This window comes from Ricinus communis, chromosome 4 (genome assembly GCF_019578655.1).
Source record: "Ricinus communis isolate WT05 ecotype wild-type chromosome 4, ASM1957865v1, whole genome shotgun sequence".
Classification (NCBI taxonomy): domain Eukaryota; kingdom Viridiplantae; phylum Streptophyta; class Magnoliopsida; order Malpighiales; family Euphorbiaceae; genus Ricinus; species Ricinus communis.
This window is the reverse complement of record NC_063259.1, coordinates 21,710,893-21,731,458: the sequence shown is the minus strand read 5'-3', so window position 1 is coordinate 21,731,458 and position 20,566 is coordinate 21,710,893. Positions and strand designations below refer to the sequence as shown.

Below are 20,566 nucleotides of genomic sequence, written 5' to 3'. Positions count from 1 at the left end.
ATTTACTTATCTTGCAGGTAACACATTTTTTAGGATCATTTTACTAGGTAATTATCTATCTTGCAAAGAGATCATCTATTTTGCTAGGTGATTAATCACTATCCATCACTTTTCATCAATCATACTCCAATATAAATGCAAAAACCTATTAAAGAATACAAAAAAAAAAAAAAAAAAACATTATATCACTAGCAACTCTACACATTTCTCCTCAAGCTCTGCTAGTACAACAATAACTCTTATTTTTATCTTTGAGGATTTCCTTGAGTTAGTTGTAATTATATTTTAATCTATTATAGAATATGATACAAATTTTAACATTGAATCACTTTAAATTGTCATATATAGTTTACAACTTTAAATATGCATATCCCTCATAATGATTATAACTTACTTAAAATATGCTGCCTCTTTAAAGTCTCTCTTTTTCTTTGGTGTAAATATATCTAGAGTCTATCTAGAATGTGTCGGGTGGGACTTTCACGGACGGCATAATACTATTTCAAGAGTTTTAATGTAGATGCATATCTAGGGTTCGAACTTAATACCTTAATTAAGTTAGAAGAGATTTTTACCATCTCATCTACACCTAAAGTCTTTCTTTGATGTATTATTATTGCGCCCAGATTTAGGGTTTTCAATAGGGGAAAGGCTTTAGTGGCTCTGGCCACCAGAAGCCATACCTTAATTTTGCTTTTGATACTCATAAAGATATGGGTCTTTTACTTATTTCAATTACATGGGTCTTCCAGTGTTCTATTTTTTTAGTTGGTGTTATCATGTTGATGATAATCCTTTTATTGCGGCAAAGTACCGGCCTAGGTCAATTTAGATGATATTTGGCTTCCTTTTCTCCCTTGCTCTTGTGGAGCGCCGTTAATCAATAATTGTGGATAAAGGAGAAGAAAGATCGTTGGTGATTGCAGTGGAGTCGCTAATGTAAGGGCAAACCCAAGTTTTTCTCAATTTCACTGTGCTCTTTTTCACCAGAAGCAGAAAGTGTATGGGTCTTCCAACTTTAGATACTTATTCATCTTGATTAGATTGGTGTCTTTAGCTTTCTATTACTTGTGATTTTTTATCCTTTATTTTGATGGCGAAAGTTTTTATGTTATCAGTACATCCTTTGTTGGATAGGTCTAATTTTTAATCTCTTAATCCAATAGAGGAATTTAGAAAAACTGAGATGGTTAAGCGATAATTTAGTAATTTATTTTATTTCTTGTAGGTTTATGAACTGTGTTTGATTTGAGTTTTCAGCCTTTTATCTTAGATTTATTTGGTACGACACTAATTCATGTAAATTTTTGGGTTAAAAATTAGGCTTTTAGCTTAACGATTTGGTTTTTAATTAAGTTTATTTTATAGAGAAATTCTTACATAAACTTAAAATTCATATACTATAATAAATATGAGATTGAGATTCATGTGTGTTGTATATTTTAATATTAAATAATTTATATATATTTATTTATTTTAAATTAATAAATATATGGGATATAAACTGCGACATATATTAAAACTTACCTACTTTGTACAGATTTAATATGGTTGTACTGTTTTGGCCCTTTTTAGTGTCAGTTTTTCGTCACAATCCCTTTTGTAAATCAAAGTTATTATCCAATACAATCGACAGTAACTCTTTGATTTAAGCCTCTGATTCAAGGCTCTTGGAGTTTACTTGCACTTGAATCTATTTATTTTACTTGTTGGAGCTCTTCAAAGCCCTCAACTCAGCTGCGGGTTAGTGTGTCCCACGCGCTCAATCTTAAGATCATACAGACAGACAATTTTTGATATATATTTCATTTTTAAAACCCTATAATTTGTAAATGAGAAAAAAAAAAATAAAAAAGTAGCCTTACAAGTATTTGGTTTGACCAAAGGTAGGCCCTCCATTAATTGCCCTCATCCGATCCACCACTAGGAATCACCCAAAACGCACCACCACAGTAGCATTTCTTGGTCTCCTTTTGCTTCACAATTCTCATAGCAAACTATTTGTAATTTGGCACAAGTTCTAAAAAAGTCCTTGGATTAATTTGAGATGTATAATTAAATCCTTTTTTTTTTCTTATATAGGCTCAATATTTTCTTTTAATTTTTTAAAAAGGTCCAATCATAACCATTTTGTTAACATTGTTAACTCTTCTATTAGTATTGGGACTAAGTAAGATTTAAAGCTAATAGCATACAGATACATAGATATAATTTTGCTAATGATTATATTTAAAAATAAATGATTAGAATTCAAAATATCATTTTTTAAATTTAAAAAAAATTAAACCTGATTAATATTACGGTCGCTGATGTCTCTACCACTGCCCCTTGCCTCCGTTGCCACTTGTCAAACCTAAAATTTACTGTCACTGTTATTGTTGCCTTCATCAAATTCGTCAAAAGGACAAGGTCAGGATCTGGGTCTAGTTCATTCCATAACCACGGTCGTGATCTTGCTTGTTATCAGTCTTTGATCGTCTTCTCTAACCTTTGCTAACAATCAATTGAGTATAGGTAATAAAAAGAAAAGATTTTTATAGTTCAATTCTTCACCCATTTTAGTTTTATTGATTTTGGGTTAGAAGTTTCTTTTTATTATGGCTAAGAGATCATTTGAACATTTTGTGGAGCAAAAATTTGAAAAATCCCACATTTCCTGATTTATGCTGTTCTTGAATGGGTGTTGATGTTCATCGATGTTTAGTGAGTGGGTGTTTGATGAAGAACGCGGCTGAGGTAGTTGCAATTATTCTTTGATTTAGTTTTTTTTTTTTTTCATTTTTATTTTTTGAAAGCAAAAAGAAAAAGAAAAAGAAAAATATTCTAATAAAGGCTTAACAATTTAAGAATCTAAACTTGTGCGGTTATTTGCTATTTTGTCAATTTATTTTAAAATTATCAATTTAGCTATGATTATGTGTAATTTTAGCCAAATTAAATTGATGGTCAAAATTAAACAACGTTGACGATAATACAGACACAATTTAAGAAATGAGAACTTAAAACTAAGTAAAGTGTATAAATAATACAATATTATGATCTATCAATTTAAATTTTTTATTTTTTAATTAGTATCCATGTCATTATTCGTTGTTTAATTTTGATAAACAACTCAATTAGTTTAAGATTATATTTAATTTATTAAATCATATTTGATTAAATTAATAATTTTTTAAAAAATTAATCAATATAGTGAAATTTCGTAAAATTTGACTTATTTAGACTATTGCGCCTTAATAATTAAAGAGTGGCATTAAACCAATTTGAAGAATAGAATTTTACATTCGAATTAGTTTAAGGGTTTTTTTTATTTACCTTATGTCTAATAATTTTGATTCCGTAATGGGTCCTACGGCAGCCTGCACACGCAGTTGATAAGCATGTGAAGTGAGTTATAAATGTAAGAAAGAAAAAAAGAAAGAAGGAAAGAAAGAATTAAGAGAGAGATCAGTCTGTGAGTGTGAGTGTGAGTGTGAGAGTGAGTCTGTGTTGGGGGCCGCCGGTGGTAAATAGTAAGCATGTCCCCTATTGTACAGGGAGGGGGCCACCATGTGAATTATCCTCTCAAAAAACCACCGGTTCATCACCACCACCTCTACTACCACCGCCACCAACACCACCTTCTCTGCCATTACCCTCTTGACAAAAATAAAAAATAAGTAAATAACAATATTACCCATTCATTCATCTATCCCTTTTAACGTCCCATCATTTCTCTCTCTCTCTCTCTCTCTCTCTCTTTCTCTTTCTCTTTCTTCTCTTCTCCATGAAACCCTCTCCTTCTCACAAATAAAGAAAGAAAGAAAGAAAGGAACACAAAAAAACAACATAATCTTCTACCCGTGAAAAGATCCACACCAATCGACAAGCAAGAAAGCAAGCCAGCAAGAATCCCTCTTCCACTTTGAAACTCTTGAACAAGAAGAAGAACCGGATAGTCTTTTAAAAGGGAAAGGGTAAGTATAAACTGATCAGGAAAATAGGGTGAAACTAACATCAGATCGTCATTATGGACTCGTCTTCACCGCCTGAACTGAATAGTGGAGAACCGAGTCCATCGACAGTAGTAATAGGAGTATCATCATCGACAGCAGCACCATCCCAGTCATCACAACCAGAAGGGTCATCACTTCAAGCTCCACCTAGCCGGTATGAGTCGCAAAAGAGGCGAGACTGGAACACCTTCTTGCAATACTTAAAGAACCATAAGCCTCCATTAACTCTTGCTCGTTGCAGCGGTGCACATGTTATCGAGTTCTTGAAATATCTAGATCAATTTGGCAAGACTAAAGTACACATAACGGGTTGTCCCTATTTTGGACATCCCAATCCGCCTGCGCCCTGTGCTTGTCCTCTTAAGCAGGCTTGGGGCAGCCTTGATGCGTTAATCGGAAGGCTGAGAGCGGCTTATGAAGAGAGCGGAGGACGCCCAGAATCTAACCCGTTTGGAGCAAGGGCTGTGAGGATTTATCTAAGGGAAGTGAAAGAAGGGCAGGCTAAAGCTAGAGGGATTCCGTATGAGAAGAAGAAGAGAAAAAGGCCTGCTGCTATTGTTACTTCTGCCAATGTTTCGGTGGCTGTTGAGGCAGTTGGTGGCGGTGGCGGCGGCGGCGGTGGAGATGGAAAGACTGGTAGTAGTAGTGGCGGTGAAACTAATCTTGCTGCTAGTAATACTTCTGCTGCTGCTGCTACCCCTGCTACTACTACAGCCGTATAGTTTTTTACTTCCATAATCATTTTCTCATTTGTCTAAATTGTGATTATGAGCTTTACATATATTTTATTTATATATAATCTGGCAGTTCTCTTACAATTTGGATCGAACCATTGGTTGAACATAATTTTGCTAGAAAATTATAATCTTAGCTAGAAATGCTTTTTCTCTTCTTCTTCTTCTATTTCTTGTCACACAGCAACTACTTGCCTTAATTTGCTATTATGAAATAAAGAAAGAAAATTCAGAATGCCAAGTTCCAAGCTTTCTAATGTGCATATATTTTTAATCTTTTATTACTTCCTTTGATCCCTTGTAATGTTGCTTTAACTTGTACTCTTCAGCCACAGCTTGAGGACCTAAAACCCTTCTTCATCATCATCATCATCATCTTCTTCTTCTTCTTCTTTAACTTAAGAAGTATACATGTGTATCCATGTATGGAATTTTATCAGTATACCTAGCTAAGAGGAAAAGAATTATATCTTATGAACATGGGCACTCAACCTTGGTCATGGAATTGACTGAAACATACATGTACATATATATGTGGGAGTGTATATGTGAGTGTAGATATATATCTTTATTAAGTGCAAGAATATAGTCAAATTACTGTGCTTTCTTATTGCCATTTATTGGTTCATAATTTTACTTGTTTCTGTTTTTGTTTTCTACTAGCTATCACACACAGTTGCTACAGATTTTTGTTTGTAGCATCAAAACTTGTATATATATATATATAATATATGTATATATAAGTGTGTGGAAGGCTGCACTGCTGCAGTAACATTGTTGCTTGTTGGAAAGAAGGGCAGCAACTGCATTAATTCCATTCATTCTAGCCAATCTTGAGACGAGACTCTGGGCAGCTAAAAAGAAAAAGAAACTGTGGGTTCTGGCTGGTCCCCGTCATTTCTTCCTCGGCTGGGCTCCCCCTACCCTAGCCCCCATGGACAATTGTTTCTTTCTTCTGCTATACATACACACATATGACGCAAACACGTGCGTCTCTGAACTATATATCACTTACAGTTTCAGGTGCTTTCTTCTTTAAAACTCTCTATCTTTCTATTAATTTTATTTTTTTCTCTCTCGAACCCCTTTGCTGTTAGATTTTGTTTCTTTAGATCTTGGGTTCTGGTTTTTCTTTGGATTATTGGCATCTTCATCATTCAATCTCTCTCTAAAAACTCTCCGGTATATAAAAACACACGAATACAAAATGACAGAGGGCTACAATATTCAGCAATGAGAAGGAAAATAATAATAATAATAATCTCTGTGATTGCTGCTGTTATTTTATTTTGGTAATCACCACCTCAGTATGAAAGGGACCAGTAGCCAACCCTTGTTTTCCATTTCAATGTATTATCTTAATATATCTAGTAGCAAATCATAATTCTATAGAAATTGTTTTTTAATTATTATATTATCAAATATAATAGACCCACCACTCACTCCCTAACAAAACCCCATTCCCCAATTTATTTATTTATTTTTATATTTTTCTATAAGAATTTCATTTTAAAAAGATATTAATCATTAATCTTGAGAAAAATTATTTAAAAAAAAAAAAGAAGAGAAGATATTAATCATTAAGCATATCAGCAGCAACTTTCTTCCCCTTTTCTCTTTCTGGCTTTTTGTAGAATCACATCATGTTAATTAGAATAATTTCTTCTTTTTTTTTTAATTATTTTTTTTTCTTTTCACTTTATTGATCTATCTTTTATATCCTTAAGAGTTTTATCTGTGTGTCTATTACTAAATTCTCCTACCTTCTAGAAGTCCCTGCCCCCTCTCTTATTGAAGAGCAGCTTAAGGGTAATCTTTCCCTTTATTTTATTATATTTTATTATATCCCTTGGTTTCATTCTCTTATATAATTTACAGGGAAAAAGTATATTATAAAATATGCTAATTATTTTCTTATAAGAAGCTGTGATTTGTTTGTGCCACATCACCTTCTACAGTTTAATATTATTAAAAAAAAAATTAATCAAATGCACTAACACCATTGTATTTATATTATATGTGCTGCATGACTACAACTCTTCTTAATTACCACTGCCATGAGAAACATTATTGACCCAAAAAATAATAATTAAAATAAAAATCTGGTCCATAATAGTCAGAATTCAAATGAAAATAATAGTATATGTTATTCGGTTTTTTTTTTTTAATTATGTACTGTGTTTTTCAGGACATGCCAAGGGCAAAAGAGCTTTACTTTAATGTTATATTTATTTATTTATTTATAATTTTTACCTGTTAATGGATGGTTCTGAGGAATCTATTCGAATTACATCGATTTTTGAGGTTTGGAAAAAATTCAAACCAAATTTAACCATAAGTAGTAATCAAATTACAGGGAAATGGTATGATTTGGTTCGGATGTGTTCTAGCTGTTTGGGCTTTCATTTAACATTTTAATATGTTACAAATTTGGACCAAATATTGTTATTAAAAGATAAAATTATATTTTTAAATAAAAAAAGTCTCTCGTTAAAAATAATTAATAAGTACAACTCATGTTAGACAAGTAAATATGACTACGTTTAATACGTTCAAAATATACATACTAATTCTGTTATAAAAATAAATTTTTCCTCTAAACTTCATTAATCATATTGATTGAACAATTGTATATAATATTTTGGAAATGTTTGGCATATTTACAAGAATCATATTCTATTCGATTGCTATATTGAACTACAAATCGATTTCATTGTCATTTGACGAGTTTTTAAAAGAGTCTGATTTTTAGAATACCAGAATCAAACTCATTCTAACTCTCATGATAAAAGATAAATAAACTCCCATAAAGAAAGATAAAATAAAATACTCACAATATTTAATCAACAAAATTAACAAATAAATAAAAAAGTAAATATAAAATAAGATCCTAAACGAACTTTTACCCGAATAAATTCATGTTCAATATATGAAGGCCTTGATTTATCTCGGAACGTTGAAACTTTAGCATTAATGGAATTCTTTTTTATATATATTCTCAAATTCACTACTAAAAAAATATAAGAAAGTTTACAATTAAAATTTATAAACTCTGACAAATTCAAATAAATATTATTATTAAAAAATTACTAAAAATATAGAAAGTGAAGAATTAAAATTAGCTACTATCCACTGTGAAAAAAGGAGTCAGCGAAATAGAAAATAGAAAAGAGAATTCTCATTGATAGATTTAAAAAAAAAATCATTTAAAGTAATTAAAATATACATATATATAGTCATAGAGCTTTAAATGAAAAAATCTTAATCTAAACCAAATTTACATCAAATTAAACTATCATTCAATAATATTATCTGTGATGTATAATTTAGTGTGACTCAATTAGATTTGGTGTAATCGGTTGGTGTATACCACTATCATTGGAAAGCAAAATCATTAAATTGTTTACTTACATAAAAGTGCGAATATGTATAAAAGTACAGAAAATCTGTTTAATCTAATTATATATTTTTATTTATATATCAAATCAATCAATAAATAAATAATTTATATTTATTAATTTAACATAGATATTTTAAAACATTTATATACTTGATATTTACATATTCAGTGTAGATAAAAATTACTTAATATATATAGCGACAAGGGATTAAAGCGAGTTCAACTTGTTAAATAAGTCTTAGTTTAGGTAATTTTTACTTTCCTTTAAGAATGTAAAAAATTAAAACTATCTCAATTTTTTCATTGAACACTAGCAACAATAAAAAATAATTTAATAATGAGGGGGCTTTATAAATGGAATGATGGAATTAAAAGGACATGTGAGTGGCTATATGGCTCCTCTTAACTTTCAAAAACCTTCAACTTTTTTTTTTTTTTAATAACTTCTTTTAATAATCCTTTTGGCCTTCCTTAAATTTCAAATTTAGTCTTATAAATAATAATTAAAAAAAAACTAATTTTATACAACTGAATTAAATCTATGGCTTTATCACAATATAACAAAGAAGATTATGTAGTTGTTTTTATAAAAAAAAAGCTTTATAAAGCAAAAACTCGTAAAGGTACTGATTTGAACTTTAAATTTTCATCTCTAAAAAAATAAATATAAAATCTCGGCCATAATTTAAAATAATTTTTAAGATATTATTATTATTTTGTTAAAATCTAGATATTAAATTGGGCTTTTGTAGAAATCTAGATGGTCAGAGTGATGATTTGGTTTGGCTGAAATATTCTGTTTTTAGGTTTTGCCAAATTTAATCTTTTGGAACTTGAATTTTTTAAAAAATGTATGTTTCATATGCAACCTTATACTATATTAAAACAACTTTGGAATACTTTCGTCAGACTAATGTCTGTCCTCGGCAAATATGCTATAAAACAGTACTAATTCCAGACATAAATTATTGAACAACTTGACCTAAATAAATCTAAAAGTTACCTATTACAAAATTATTAACCATTTATTTTTTTTTATTTCTTTAAATTATTTATTAACATATTTTATTTTGATTTGAATAATTATTTGTAATTATCTACTTAAATTTATTTAATTACACTCTTAAAATCTAATGACTATTCAATATGAAATATTAAAATAAAATCTACATGTTGATAAATAAAAAAATGAATAAAAAGTTGAATGTTTTAATTTCAATAATTTTTCTGAAATTGTTAATTTATAATATAATACTTTCACTGGTAAAATAATTGCAATTAAAATAAAAGAGGTATAGAAGATATGGGTTTTGGATTTTCATGGAAAAAGCAGAAGATTAATAATACTGAATAGCAAATAAATATTAAAGATTTACATGATATTTTTTTCTTTATTACTTGATATGTTGGTTTGAATTTACTAACAACAAAATAAGAATAAATTATCTAAATTTAAAATATCTTAAGATTTTTATTTGCATTATATTCAAGTTAATTTTATAATAAAATATAACAAAATGACTTAATTTCATATATGTATACTTTCATGTAGTTTAATATACACAAATATTAACAGCTTGAAATAATTCACCTGCAATATAGAACAATAAAATAAAACTAAAAATATTTTGTTTTCTATTATCTTTTATCTTTAATTGTTAAAAAAATTATATTGAGATATTTAGAATATATATATATATATATATCTCAAAAAAAGTAAAAGTTTACAATAGTGAAGGCTTATCTGACAATCTAATTTAGAGATTCAATCTAATGAGGGATAAAACAAAGAGGTTTACAACAAATTTTTAAAATGGTAAATCTTTAACGTAAGAGAATGAGAATGTATGAATAAATTAAATTACATATTGAAGTAAAATAAAAAATGTAAAAGTTTAGAATCAATCACATAAAGTATTTCCCTTTTCTTTTAGTTATTTAGCTATAAAATTTGAAAAAATTTCAGACTCAAAATGAAAGCTCAGAATTTTTTTTAAGATAGATGATATTCTAAGAAATTGTTGAATCTACTAAAAGGATAAAACCGTAAGAATAAGAGGGTAAAATAAAAAAAAATTATAAAAATTAAAATGAATAAATCTCATATGAATAATTTTGGATCCTTATAGTTTAAAATTCTAAAAATATATTATTTTAATTTTTACTCTATCTTTTTACCTTTTGCAGGCATCTCTTATTTCCTCCATTATATCTTTTGACACCTACAAAATTGCATTTAATATTATGTCGAGCAACAATAATAAAGGAATCCTAAGACAACTAGGAGATGCCGCCGGCATAGGACTTAAGATTGTAGTATTTGGTGTATGTATAGACTTTAGAATTATTATATCAAAATGATATTTATTACTACAAGAAGATGATAAAATAATTAAGTATTAGATCTCTAATTGATAAAAAGAAATTAGAAAACCAGAGTTAGAAATTGTCGAAGTGTTAAAACTCAAGATTTTATATTTCTTTTTCTACATTTATATGAGTAAACTGTGTTTTTCTATTTTTTATTTTTTATTTTTTATTTTGAGTGACAATAAAATTTCTAGAGCGATGCTTTAGGCTAATGGAGATGATACCATTTTAATTTAATTAAGAGTTTATATTAGAATTTAAATTTATTTACTAATATCAATAAAATTTCACTTCAAAATATAGCCATTTTGGCGAATTTAGTTTATGGAGTCCAAAAACATTTAAAATATAATTAAATTGGATCACTTTTAATCAAAGAGTAGATATGAAATTGTAATAATTTATGATATAGATAAAGATGGCCAATTTTTCTATGAGTTTTATTTGGAAATATTTTATACAGTTATTTCACATTGAATTCCAATATAAAAATATATATAGCTATAATGTTATATGCTTATATTAAAAATTAAGTATATGATGTTAAATAATAAAATATATATAATTTATTTAAAATAAGATTATTATTTTTTAAAAGAATATTAGAGATAAGTATATAAAAGTATCATGTGATTTTATCATTTGACAATTTAAAGTATGTGATTTATTTTTCAAACAAAAAAAGATATGTTGTTACAAATTATGACATGATTGGCAAAGATTTAGATAATTTTAGTCTGATCAGCCATTATTATCATATTTCTCGTGTTTAATAATATGGATTTAGAATTTAATAACTCAAAATATAATTGTTTGAACGTTAAATTGATATCATCAAAGCAATGACTTTTTAAATTGTAATTTAACAGTCAAATATTGGAATTAGGAGTTGTTGAACTCCAAACTTAAATTATCAAACACCTACAACATAATAAGGATGGCCGATTAACGTAAAAATGACTGGATTCTTACAAATCAAAATTTTTTAACGATGAAATATTTTTTTTTTCACGATTTGTAACCACATGCCTCTTTCTATCTAAAAAAAAAAAATACTTCATTCTAAAAGTTGTCAAATGATAAAATCACATAGTGCTTTTACATACTTATTCCAAAATATTATAAGTACGATACTTATTTTAGTTACTACATAATAATGAATTTTTTTGATTTTTCAAAAAAATCAAAATTAAAAATAGAAAATAAAAATAAGAATTTGGATTATTGAGATAAAAAAAAAGAAGGGAAAAGTTATGATATGTGAACAACTTACTAGTCTAACAGAATAAAAAATAAAAAGTAATCCATATGTATACATTTGAAAGTTAAAAATATTAATAAAGAAGTAAAGAAATAAAAATTTAAATCATAAATGTAATTACTCGAAAAAATGGAAGACATATAAAAGAAATTTTTTGATCTAATAGAGAAGATATAATAATAATAATAATATATTATTTCTAAAAAAAATCAAATATATATATATATATATATGATTTATGAAAATAAAAACTAGAAAGCTATTTTTTATAATACCATATAATTGTAACTAAAAAATATATATATAAGATGTATACTATAAAAAATTATCAATAGTGGTACGTTGACACCAGCAAATAATGATATGCATGTTCTTAATGACGTAATAAACAAATAAGAAGCAAGCAAAAGAGTAATATAAACTGAGGAGCAAGTATTTCTGCACTAAAAACTTCCACCCTAAAGCACCCATCTGAAAATAACAGACATTGGAATAAGAAGTGGGGCAATCCAATATTCTGCTTCTTCTTTTTTTCTTTTTCTTAAATTATTATGGAAGAAAAAGTACAATTTCGAACCCAAAAAAATAAAAATAAAAGAAATTAAAAGTTATATTTTTGATATTTTAATACAGTAAAAATGAAAATGAAAATGAAAATGAAAATAAAAAAAATAGCCTGATTTATATTTGAATAGCTAAATGGCAAGAGAGTAAAAAGAATAGTTTCATTTATGAAAAATTCTTAAAGGGGTCGCAGGCAATAAATGCATTGATTGATGATAGCAAACAGCAATAGCATCAGGTGATTTTCGGAAATGGCCTTTTTTGCAATTCCTGTGTTAGGCAGACAGCAGGGGAAGAAGAAGCAACAAGGGAAGGGGCTGTGCCTGTGAGAGATCTAAAGACAAAACATTTATGTTAGTTTGGGTCTTCTGGTTAGAAGCTATTGTCTACTTCCCAAATTGGGTGGCACTGAAGCAACGACAACATCTACATGCTTGCTTTCAATGATGTGAAGACCTAATTAATGTCGCAAGGGTAAAAATTGGGTGATTAATTAAGGAGCGGTGTGCCCACTCGCTGGATCCTACTATGGCAACTTGGTTAGAGCCGTGTAGATTGAGATCCTCTCATGTTCAATTTAAATACAACTTATTGTATTTGTAATCTTTACTTCTTATTTTAAATTAAATGGTTGGAGTTTTATTTAAAATCTAAAATTTAAATTTCTAGAAATTAATAGTTATTTCTTAGATAATAAATCTCAACTGCTGTTTGTAAATTTAATTGTTAAAATTATTTAAAATGAACAGAAGAGCATTTTAATCGTAGAAACCATAGGCTTGAAATGGCTACCATCAAAATCATTGATATTATCATTTCTCTTTTGTATAGTTTGGTATACAATTCCTTCATCAAATTCTTTTATAACTTTAGACGATCGTTATTGAGTTTAATTTAAAGCTATAAAATTTATTTAGCAATTTGGTCTCTTTTTTTCTTTTCTTCTTTTTCAAGGAATAATAAGTTATTCGTATTTATGCAATTCATTTGATCATAAATCATTTTCAACTAACATAAATAATCTCATACTTAGAATCATACATACATCATTTTCATAAGTATTTAGAGTTAAGGAGATCATTTATTGAGCTATCATCACTGTGTATTCAATTCTCAATAACCAAACTTTCATTCTTTCTTTTATGTATTTGAGGTTCGAGAAGAATCAAAATGCATAGTCAGATAATTCAATTACGACCTTTAGAGACTTAAATTGGGATATTGAGTAAGGAAGGGAATTCATACTTGTGTGTTCAAGATTGTTAAATCTTGAAAGTTGGATTTGAAAGTTTCTATCTTTACCAATTGGGTCCTCAAATTTATCATTATTTAACTTATTAATGTCAATTTTTAATTACTTTGACCTATTGAGCCATGAGATGTTCTTTATTTTATTTCTCTTTTTGAAATATTCTTTATCTTCATAATAAGTTTTAAATCGAAGCACATTTACCAGAGGCAACTAATGATTTGATAAGTCTTAAGCTATGACGTAATGCTAATATAACAATAACAAAAGTTACCATCATGAAACCAAAAGGTAAAAATTACCATTATAATACATCCTTAATAGATTAAACCTGAAATTAGTACATTTCTTTGAGTATCATTATTAAAGTAAATTACAAAAAAATATATATATATATATTTTTTTAAAGGCTAATGAACAATTCAATCTCGTGCTTGGATACTACCCATTCCATATCTTTGACAATCAAAAATTATATTTCCACGAGTTAGCATAAGCTTTAAGGTCCTAATCGAAGCCAGTTCATCGTATTTGCGATTTGAAATTGCTATCTAGTGTCCATTACTAATTTGAGAAATTAGGCTAAAAAATAGTAAATCCATTGAGATAAAAGAAAATTTTAGTAACAAATTTAAGATCTAAAAAAGTTTTAAGTTGATGGATGACATAATTAGGGATTTGATGTGGGATCGATATGATAAAGGGCGCAAGGGAAGAGAAAAACTTTATTTTGGGTAAAAGTAAATTTAAAGGTTTGATTTAGATGAATCCGAGCATATGGCTAAGTGAATGGCCTTAATCTAATGTGTAAGGTGATATGGAGAATATGCTCTTTTGATCTTTATTTAGTTAAATTACATCAGAATTTAAAAGACAAATAGGTATTAGAGTACCAATAAGAAGAAAAATAAAAATTAGGGGTATCAATTTAATATAACGTAAAATACCGTGACTGGCAAGGCTTTTGACGTGGATGCTTATGTGACAAGTGATATCCTTGGTCGCCACATGTCTTGAGTAACCTTCATTTGAAATAAAAATAAAACTGTAGTATACAAAGAAAAAATTAAAATTAAGGTACTAATTTAATACAAAATGTAAAATTCAGTAACCTTCTTAGAGTAATTTTCCTCTTATATTATAAGAGATAAATGATAGTCCAAGAATTCAATAGGTCAATTCACAAATCTAAGAACTCCGACCATATACGAGAAGGAATAATTTGAAGACTTAATAGGTTAAAATAGGAAGTTGGAGGATTTAATAGATTTTGTAATTTTTTATTGCTAACTTAGAGGACTAATATATGAATTTCGGTGGCTATGAGGATCAACGTTGTCATTAAGCGTAGAATAACATGAAAGTAGATGATAACTCCATTACAGTTACCCAATTTTTTTGGCAAGGAGCTCTTGAATTTTAAAATCCTTGTTGATTGAGCCCTTGAACTTAAAATTGATACAATTAAATCCTTCAATTTTAAAAATTAAACCCCCTACCATGAGAAGCCGTCACCCTTCCTCTCATTGCCACCCCCTATCCTTAAGTTGATAATCTCCATGAGATTGTTGTTGTTGCTGACCGTCCTAATCAGAGTGCCTATATCTCCATTAGATTATTTATCTTCACAAATGCTTCATTAATCTTGTCATTCCACACATAACCATCACTAATGCCCATTAAGAGATTATATTTGTTTACTCAACTCGTAAAGGCAAAGCCTCAAATTAAAATCCTTCTTTTCTACACTTTCTTTTCTTATAAAATTTCGTCTAAGAAAGAAGTAGTCCCTTCTAGAGGAAAGAAAAGGGCAAGTTGACTCCAACTGATTAATCCAGCTCTTTCTCTTTTTGAATGAGATAGGGCTTACCCTGCTAAAGATGTCTTTTATCCATTGCGAGAAGTTCCTCCAACCCTTGCCTTTTTTGCTAGCCCTTCCCGCCTTATCTCTTCCATCCCGTTGTGCAGCTCTCGACCCGGACCTTGCTGACCTTTCTCCCTCCGGCGCTTTCCTAAGCTCTATCAAGCCTAGATCTCCCGAGCCCCCGCCGCTTGCTGATCTTGCTCCTGACTCCTCTCTTTGCCTTTAGTGGGAGCTCTTATCAGACTGACGAATTGGTTAATCAAGGATTATTTTCTTATTAAGGTGAGGTCATCCAAGTAGAATAGATAGCATAGGCCTATGCCTTAGACTTATCACTTGCTAGTGTTGCTCGCAAATGGTTCCTAATTAAACATTGTCTTCTACATTATTCTTCCCCTCCTCCAATCTACAAAGAATACTGATACAAGATTTAAGAGTCAGATTTTGAAAGGGACCAAATTCTCGGTCTATATAAGTTTTGAGTTTAGAAATCAAGTAAGAGTAAGCATCACTACAAAAAAAACAGCAGTTTTAGAGTCCACACAGGGAATGATATTTAATGGCTTTCATGTTACAAAACAGAATCGAGAAATAGGTTTTTTTATTTCTGTGTTCAACAATATTTGTTCATATGTTTGTGTTTTCTAAGTTATGATTTATTAGTTTTTTTTATATTTCTCTCTCCTACTTATGTTCAATCACTGTTTAATAAGGGACCTAATACTAATAAGACCAGAAGTTTAAAGATCTAATTGTATCTAATTAAAATTGAGGGGTTCAACCGCTCAAAATCGAAGGGATTTAAAGAAGATCAATCTGCGTTGCTAGTTGTTTTTTTTTTATATTATTGGCATGATTTTCCATGCTTACATGATAAAAAAAGAAAAAAAGAAAAAAAAGAAAGAAAGAAGAGGTAATTAATGGCTTCCAGGGTTTACTTATCAAAAGGGACTTCTGCCAACTATATGCCATTGAAGGGTGGGAGACAACTATTATTTCCAATCACTGTTTCAAAAATCGAATTGGACCGGACCAATCGGTTCAATTGAAGACCCGTAATTAATCAGATTTATAGTTGAATTGAATGGAGTCGGTTAAATTAAAAAAATATATTATTATTTAATTGTTTAGACGAAATTTTAATAATTATTTATAATTTTTATTTTAAAATATAATAAATAAAATATTAACTAATAAATCACACTTCAATTAGTTTGCTCAACCGTACATTCTTAAAAACATTGTTCTCCATCATTTTATTATTATTACTCGCTAAATGCAACATACTACATTAAATTAATTATTATCATTATTCTATATATAAAATAATATATTATATTATTTTTTATATTATATACCACGTCATATTATATAGTAGATCAAAACAAATAATATATACATTTAGATGAGTTTGTCTAATACATTATCAGCTGTAACAGCAACAATATGATCAAAAGATATGGATCCCTCATTCAATAATTAATTAAATAGCTAGGAAATAGCCAAAAAGTTTCCTTGATTTTAGATTTAACTCATTTCTTCTCTCTACAAACGAAGAAATTTGGGTTATATTATATATTTGTAGAACCTTTCTTCTTCAAGTAGAAAACTGGAAAATGACAAATTAATAAATTAATAGATTTTAATTAATCTCCGAAAAACTGTTTTTATTTTTCTTTAGATAACTGAATTTAATAAATTAATAATACTAATATATAATAATTTTAATTCACTACATATATTAATTATAAGAGAATCGACTGGATGTTTGTTTTTTACGATATTTTTTTCTAGAAGAGAATTAAACATTTATCCAATCAAACGCCAAAAACTGACTCCATAAATACGAATCCATAATTTTTTATAGTAAACTCAATTAATTGATTACTAATATGGTATTAATATCTTTAAGTTAGTATCAACTCATGCTTGATAACAACAATCCTGATTCAACAATGATACTCTACAAACTAGAAATTGATCAAATCTCACAACCACTCAGCTTCATTTTGAATTGAGAAACTTTAGAATTTAATTCTTGAATAATGAAATTAGATGAATTTTTTAAATATTTTATTTTACTGATATAATATAAAATTCATGAATTGATCGGAATAATTTTGAAATTAAAAGAAAATTGTAGTCATTCATTATTTTATTAAATAACAGATTTTCAGTTTATTCACCTTCATAAGTGAAAAAGTTATAAATCTCTTAAAATCTTTTTTTTTTTCCTCTTTAAATCCCTTGATTGATTCAAATATGCCTAAATATATTTAACTATGTGGAATAATGAGGGGCACATCTAGAAGGTTCATCAGGAAAATAATAATTAAGTATAAATTTTTATTTATGTAATTGAAAAGATAATTCAGTTATCTTTCTACCTGATTAATTACCTCTCTTTTAATGACTTTCACTTTATCTTACACTATACCCTCTTTTTTCTCTTTTTACTTGTTTTTTTTATTAAAATTTCATCTTTAGTATACCACTTAATTTGTTTAATTATATATTAATTAATTTAATAAACAAATATTAGTATATCATCCCAAGAGTTTTATGGTCATCTATTATACTGAGTTTTTCTTTTATATGAATTGTGATATGATTATTTAATTTTTTTTCTATAAAAATAATAAAACATTAAAGAGATTTGATCTGACATTCAAATTATGAAACTCATTGAAAAATATTTAAAAATAATATGTAACTTAATGTCGCCGAGTGGAATGTACTTCCTGCAGAATTATAATATATTACTCTATCTACACGATTGATGATAATTAGAAGGATTCTTTACATGTATTTTTTTTTATTTGATATTCATTTTTATTTTTATGTCAAAATATATTATTAATTCTCATTAATAGAATATTTATTCTTCTTCTCAAAAATAATTTATTTTTTAAAAACTAGTTTAGTGAATATTAGACTATATTTCTTTTCTTTAAATGTTAGTAATAAAATTTATTAAGTGTTTTTTTTTTTTTTGTTAATTGAGCCCACAATATATATTAAGTGCTAGATCACTTTACAAAAGATAATTTATTTTATAAAAAATCATTTCATATCAACAGTGAACTTGGGACCCTAGTGGAAGAAGAAAATTATAAACAATTAGTGACCCAAGTTATTAAAAAAAAACATCATTATTATACTTATTCGTAACTTGTTATTTGTCTAAAATTCAATAATATTGTTCTTATTTATATTAAAACATATATATTTTTCTTGAATTGAAGCCATGGATGGATCCAGCAAGGAACAAGGCAGCCCCATTAAAGTTTTCAATATATATATATATATATATATATATTGCAAATAACTAATAATATATCGTGGCTTAATGGATAATCTAAATTATTTTGGTTGACCTTGGTCTTCAATTCCTAATGCGCACACTTTTTTTTTTAATTTTTTTTTTGTCTGGTTTACATACTTTTAAATTTTCAATCATATACCATTATTCTTTTGGTTAATTTTAATTCCAATTGTGATATTTTCTTTTCTAAATTGAATAATTAACTTTTTTTCTTATTCTTTACATGTTAAATTTGTTTAACAAATATATTTATGTTTATTTTAATTTTTAAAATTATAATAGACAAATAAACTTAATAAAACTGAAAATGAAAAAGAAAAGGAAAACACATTAAGAAAATTAAGAATAAAGAAAATAATAAAAGAATTAATGATCGAATGGTAATTTGAGGTGCTTGAATAATAGATAAATTAAATTTAGCAAAGCTCAAATGAAAAGAATTGTAGAAAACAACAACAATAATAGATAGAGAGCATGGGCCTTCATGGAAGTGCACAACACTTAACATCAACTTAAATACGGTTTATTATCTTTTAAGGATTTAACTTTTAATTTTTTGATTTGATTTGAAATGGAACTAGTCGTTACTCGCTCTTAGCCTCCATTGACTTCAGATGCTATATCCGACCCGGATTGGAGCCATCATCAACTGTTCTCAATTAGTATAAATGCTATTTATACTATGGAACCCACTCTTAAATTCATGTTATTGTATTTATAATTCATTTGAATAGTGATATTGGTGCATGGATATTACAAATAATGCAACAATAATTAAAGTTTAAAATTCGAATACAGTTATATTAAAACTCTTAAAAACAGTATTTTGTCATTTATAAAAATCTTACATGCCACGTTCTTCTAAGTTAACTTGGTATTATATATATAATATAAAAAATGCCCAAAATGAATGGGTGCAAAGCCTATAGTGTGATGATCATGTCCTATAAAGCATCCAAGATTTGTAGTTTGCTTGCTCTTTAATCTACATACTTCCTTATTATATGTATGAATTAATTTTATATTTATATTTTATGGCTAAACTTATTTTATTTTATATAATAATTATATTAATAATTTTTATTTAAATTATTATAATCTCTAATATAAACCAAATAGTTAATATGTTAAATTTTTTTTTTATTAATGTTATATAAAATATAAATATAATAATTATCATAGTATATATAAAAGTAGACTTTATAGCAATGGAGCTGGCCAGTTCCGGTCTCATTTCTGGCTTTAATCAGTTTTGAAAAATAAAAAATTAATTAAAATAAATTATTTTTTACGAGTTAGAATTAGATTCAATAGTTCTGATTTCAATTGAGTAGAAACTGATATTGAACGAGTCTCCTGATTCTGAGATGGTTCCAGTTTTTTTGAAAACTAATAAATTCTTGGTCTGAATGTTGAAAACAAATATAAATAATATTAGAATTTATGATATATAAAAATAAATAAAAAATTATACTTCAATTTTAAATTTATTATTAATTAAAAATAAAATTGAAATATAGAATCATAGAGAAAAAAAGTTGATGTAGTTTAACAAAACCTAAATGATTTCAATCCCTTATTAAAATAGATTTTTTCATTTTATTCTTTAAAATTATTTGTAGATAGAAATCATATAAGATATTATAAAATTACATAATGGTCAGACTTGTTTCTATAATAAATAAGCAAAAAAAGAAAAAATATTGAAAAATAAAAAATAAAAGATATAAATATATTAAAATGAGTAAAAATATAAATAAACAAAAAATTAACAAAATATTGAAAAGAAAAGAGAACACAAGAT

General features: G+C 27.4%; 1 protein-coding gene across 1 annotated transcript; it reads left to right on the top strand.

Annotated features, from left to right (window-relative positions):
• Positions 1 to 3,408: 3,408 nt before the first annotated feature.
• LOC107261839 (protein LIGHT-DEPENDENT SHORT HYPOCOTYLS 6) lies at positions 3,409 to 4,886 on the top strand. The gene has a single exon (XM_015723825.2). It carries the CDS (start codon positions 4,010 to 4,012, stop codon positions 4,715 to 4,717), a length of 708 nt encoding a protein of 235 aa, XP_015579311.2. The 5' UTR covers positions 3,409 to 4,009; the 3' UTR covers positions 4,718 to 4,886.
• Positions 4,887 to 20,566: the final 15,680 nt, after the last annotated feature.

Excerpts from the sequence above, each read along its gene's own strand:
- LOC107261839 (XM_015723825.2), top strand. The coding sequence starts at position 4,010 with ATGGACTCGTCTTCACCGCCTGAACTGAATAGTGGAGAACCGAGTCCA.